We start from the raw sequence: 5419 nt of genomic DNA, 5'->3' as shown, positions 1-5419 counted from the left end.
CAATATTTTTATTCAATAAATCTTGATCACATATATTATTTAATATAAATCTCCATAGTTATAAAAATTGTAATATCATATTACAAGCAATGAAGCAAGTACAATAACATACGTGAACATCTTGCAATAATATATACACATGGGCAGAACTAGATTAAATTTCAGACAGAAAGTATGCACAAAAAATTGAAGGTGTATTGGTCGCTTCCGTTATATGAGGCTCTGCTTCGGATAATATAATAAATATGCTGTTAAGTTACGTTATACATATACTTAGTTAAGAATTAGTCATGCTAATCACTCATCTACGCACACAGAGTACATATATATATATATATATATATATATATATATATATATATAAACTAAAATTTATAAATAATATAATCAAAAGATTCACATTTAGATCAAATTTTATAAATATAATTAAATTATATTATATTTATAATTAAAGTACAAAAACCCTATAAAAATATGGACAAATCACTGTATTAAGTTAAGGAGAGGAAAAAATTACATAAATTCACTAAATCAAAATCTGGTTCATGAATCAATCAAGAGTCATTTATATATAGTTCGAATCAGCCTAATTCGAACTCTAATTACATGTAATTCGAATCACACTGATTCGAATTACTCACACAGCACACACACTAATTCGAATTAGGGTAATTCGAATTACACTCACACACGCTGCACATAATAATTTGAATTTGCCAGATTCGAATTACTCATGATTTAATTTTGCCCATTCTTTTATTAAAAAATTAATAATTGATTAAAAAAATTAATATTTAAAATTAAAAAATATATATTTTATTTCATGTATTAAAAAAAACCTAACAAAATATTTAATTACGAGACTTCTTTAAAATATTAATGATCTATCAATTCGAATTTCATATAATACTCTTTTGCCCATTTTTAATAGCTCATGAATATTTTTTTATAAAAATTTTTTAATAAATTTATTTAAATTATACCACAAAAAATATTTTATTCTATACAAAATAATTTTAAAAAATGGCTTAAAAGATGTTAGGAGTACTATAAAAATTTGTAATGTCCTAATGACTTAGGACATTAAAGAAATACTCTACATAATCAATAATAATTTAGAAATTAAAAAATATAGTTACAACCAATATTTACCTAAATTACTAAAATATTACAAATTTTTATAGTACTCCTAACATTTTTAAGCCATTTTTTAAATTATTTTGCATAAAAAATGGCTTAAAATGGCTTAAAATGTCTTTTATTCTATGCAAAACAATTTTAAAAAAAATGGCTTAAAAATGTTAGGAGTACTATAAAAGTTTATAATATTCTAGTAATTTAGGTAAATACTAGTTATAACTATATTTTTTTAATTTTTAAATTATTATTGACTATGTAGAGTATTTCTTTAATGTTCTAAGTCATTAAAACATTACAAATTTTTATAGTACTCCTAACATTTTTTAAACTATTTTTTAAAATTATTTTGTATAGAATAAAATATTTTTTGTGGTATAATTTAAATAAATTTATTTAAAAAATTTATTAAAAAATATTCACGAACTATTAAAAATGGGTAAAAGAGTATGGTATGAAATTCGAATTGATAGCTCATTAATATTTTAAAGAAGTCTCATAATTAAATATTTTGTTAGCTTTTTTTAATGCATGAAATAAAATATATTTTTTAATTTTTAAATTATTAATTTTTTTAATCAATTATTAATTTTTTAATAAAAGAATTGGTAGAATTAAATCATGAGTAATTTGAATCTGGCCAATTCGAATTACTATGTGCAGCGTGTGTGAGTGTAATTTAAATTACCCTGATTCAAATGACTGTTGGTGTAATTTGAATCAGGATGATTCGAATTAGTGGGTGTGTGCGTGTGTGAGTAGTTCGAATCAGTTTGATTCGAATTACATGTAATTAGAGTTCGAATTAGGCTGATTCGAACTATATATAAATGGCTCTTGGTTGATTCATGAACCAGTTTTTGATTTGGCGGACTGTAATTTTTTCTCCCCTTGGCTTAATATAGTGATTTGCCCTAAAAATATACTAATTGTTAGGTAGCTAGTTTTTTTGTATTTATAAAAAAAAGTTATTCCGTTATAAAAATATTTGATTAGTTACTGTGTGATATTTGATTATTTTGCTATTGAATGTTGGACTATATATTTCTAACTATGGGGTCTAGTTACTCTTTCCACTGTAATTCAAGTTAGGGATAAGTACTTTTTTCGTCCCTAAGATTTGAGGTCAAAATCAAAATCGTTCTCGACCTTTTTTTCTTATTAAAATCATCCTCAACATTACAAAACATTATAAAATCGTCATTTTCTACTTCAATTATATTTTTTGACCAAATTACCCTTAACTATTAATAAAAATAATATTAAAAAAATAAAACCCCACCCCACACACACTCAGCATCTCTTCGTCTCTCTCCCACCCCCAACCCCAAATCCACCCCCAATTTCCCTTCCTCATACTCTTTGACTCACCCACCCCAAATTCCATCCCATCCCATAATCATCATCAGTTCCCTCCTTCTTCCCATTTTTCGAATTGAATATATCAACGATTCCAACCCTTATATTTTCCGGCAAAATCAACCAATTTGGAGACTACACTGCCCTCAACCACTTGAAATCGTCCACATTCCCCCAATTCCTAGTTTCTGCATCAAGACCAGCACCACAAAGATCCTCTTTGATCCCTTCGTAGCGCAAGTAGTACGACACAAATCTCACCTCATTACTGTCCTCGATTATGGGCCTGCTCTTAACTCTCAGGTAAAAATCGCTCCTTGTTGCAGCATGGATCCGAATCTGATGTGATGCGATGGCAAAAACGCAGCCCTCAACGTCCTCGATATAGACTGAACCCATCACGGGCTCAACGTAAACCCTAGAATCCTTCAACCTGTGAACGAAGAGCATCCTCACACAACCAATTATCCTAACCTCGCAGGAATTGAGATCAGACACCGTGAATTTGCCAACCTCCAATCCCCTAAAATCACCCACCAAAAGCTCACCGGATTTGTTCCTGAACCCCGGGGAGTCGCGATTGAGTGGTAGGGGCTACTTGGGTTCTTGTGGAGTGATGCACCACTATTTCGTGGTACATCTTGTGCTTAATTGAATGGATTTTATCCACTATTCTCACACTTATTTATAGAATTTGCATGTTTTACATTTTCCTTCCTGATTTTGTGATATGATTAAAAATTTGCTTCTTTGGCCTTTAATTCACTAGTTTTAATCCTCTCTTATTTCCATTTGATGCCTTAATATGTGTGTTAAGTGGTTTCAGGGTTTATAGGGCAGGAATGGCTTAGAGGATGGAAAGGAAGCATGCAAAAGTGGAAGGAATACAAGAAATTGAAGAAATTGCTAAGTTGTCAACCCTGACCTCTTCGTATTCTATCGATCATAACTGGAGCTATAGAGGTTCAAATGAGGCGGTTTCAGTTCCGTTGGAAAGCTAACATCCGGAGCTTCAAAATGATATATAATTTGCCATGGTTGCTCTATAGTTAGACGATGCGCACGCGTGCATCACGCGTATGCGCACATTTGCGAAAAGTTCAGCGTATTAAAAATCGCCCCCAGTGATTTCTGGGCTGTTTTTGACCCAGTTTTCGACCCAGAAAACACAGATTAGAGGTTGTAGAGAGGAGGATCCATCATTCATTCAATCATTATTCACAATTTAGGGTTTTAGATGTAGTTTTTCTAGAGAGAGAAGCTCTCTCCTCTCTCTAGGTTTTAGGATTTTTCTTAGTTTTAGATTTATTTCTTCTCAATTCTAGGTTCAATGTTCTTTTAATTTAGTTTCTCTTCTACTTTTATTTGTTCTAGCATTCTAGTTTATTTATTTTCCTTGTTGATCACTTTATGTTGACAATTTGGTTTATGAATTCTCATGTTAGATTCGATTTCCCTTATTAATGCAATTAGAGGTATTTCATGTTTATTGCTTCTTCTTTTATTTGTTATCATTGATGCTTACAATTGGTTGTTTAGATTTATTTCCCTTGTTAGTTTTCTATGTTTCCATATTGTGCCTACCAAGTGCTTGATAAAATGCTTGGAAGGATGTTAGAGTAGACTTTCATGTTCTTGGCTTGGGATGGTAACTTAGGAACTCTTGAGTTACTAATGTCCAAGTAATTGATTATTGGAGCCATTAACTCTAGTTCTCACTAATTGAATTGGTGGAGAGCTAAGACTTATGGACTTGGATTGATATAGCTCACTTAACTTTCCTTTACTACTAGTTAGAGGATGATTTAATGGGATTGATCCTTGCCAATTCTCATGTTGTGGTTAGTGATGAGGATAGAGATCCTTGACCACCAAACCTTGTCAAGACCTCTTTGTCATTTGATTTCCCTTGCAATTTACTTTTCCCTGTTCCTTTATTCAAAACCCCAAATATACAACTCATAACCAATAACAATAACACTTCCCTGCAATTCCCTGAGAGACAACCCAAGGTTTGAATACTTCAGTTATTAATTTTAGGGGTTTATTACTTGTGACAACCAAACTTTTGTATGAAAAGATTATTGTTGGCTTAGAAACTATAATTGCAACGAGAGTTTATTTGTGAATTCTAAACCACACAAAAAAAGTCCGTTCATGGAGTAACAGTGTTGTTGTTGGTAGTGTCTTTCTTAGTGGCAGCCTTGTTCTTGAAGGAGAACTTCTTCTTAGGGAAAAACTGGGAGATGAGGGTTTCTAGGGTGTGTGTCAAATCGGCGATGGTTTTGAGGGAGGATCGAACGTCGTAGGAGGGAAGGAAGTAGGAATTTTCTGCAACAAGCTTCTGCAAATGGGAGATTGATGTTGAGATTTGCTCAAATTGGGGTTTGAGCTGCGATGGGTCGGAAGAGGAGACGGAATGTGAGTGAGTGAGTTGGGATTCGATGGAGGATTTGAGGTTCGAGAATCGGGTGAGGAAGGATGATGTGGACTCGAAGGCAGGGGATGAAGATGATTCCGACTCGTTGTTATTGTCTGAACGGGATTGGTGGCGTTTGTTGAGCTGTTCCACGATTGACGAGTACTTCTTTTGCAGTGCTGCCTCTGCTTCTTCTTTGCTTTCTTCCATCATTTACGGTTTACCCTCTGCACTTGCTGTTACTAAAATCAAATGACACCACATTAATTAAATTTTTATGTAAGGGTAAAATTGTCCACAAAATGTTGTTCCTGGACAAAAAGATGATTTTTTAACGTTTTGTAACGTTGAGGATGATTTTAATAAGAAAAAAAGTCGGGGACGATTTTGATTTTGGCCCAAGACCTTAAGGACGAAAAAAGTGCTTATCCCTTCAAGTTACTGTACAGTTGAAAAAATTAAACTATGAAGGTTGCGTGTTTAGTTTAATGTTCGAGTCATAGA

The 5419-nt window shown here is 32.3% G+C and overlaps 1 protein-coding gene across 1 annotated transcript; it reads right to left on the bottom strand.

Annotated features, from left to right (window-relative positions):
• Window positions 1–2631: 2631 nt before the first annotated feature.
• On the bottom strand, window positions 2632–5125 carry LOC112713058 (tubulin-folding cofactor C-like). Its single transcript, XM_025765827.1, has 2 exons — window positions 4664–5125; window positions 2632–3090 (listed from the first exon to the last, which is right to left on the bottom strand). The coding sequence occupies exons 1-2, from the start codon at window positions 5123–5125 to the stop codon at window positions 2632–2634; spliced, it is 921 nt and encodes a 306-aa protein (XP_025621612.1).
• Between the last annotated feature and the right edge of the window lie 294 nt (window positions 5126–5419).

This window comes from Arachis hypogaea, chromosome 9, assembly GCF_003086295.3.
Source record: "Arachis hypogaea cultivar Tifrunner chromosome 9, arahy.Tifrunner.gnm2.J5K5, whole genome shotgun sequence".
NCBI lineage: Eukaryota > Viridiplantae > Streptophyta > Magnoliopsida > Fabales > Fabaceae > Arachis > Arachis hypogaea.
This window is presented reverse-complemented; position numbering and strand designations above follow the sequence as displayed.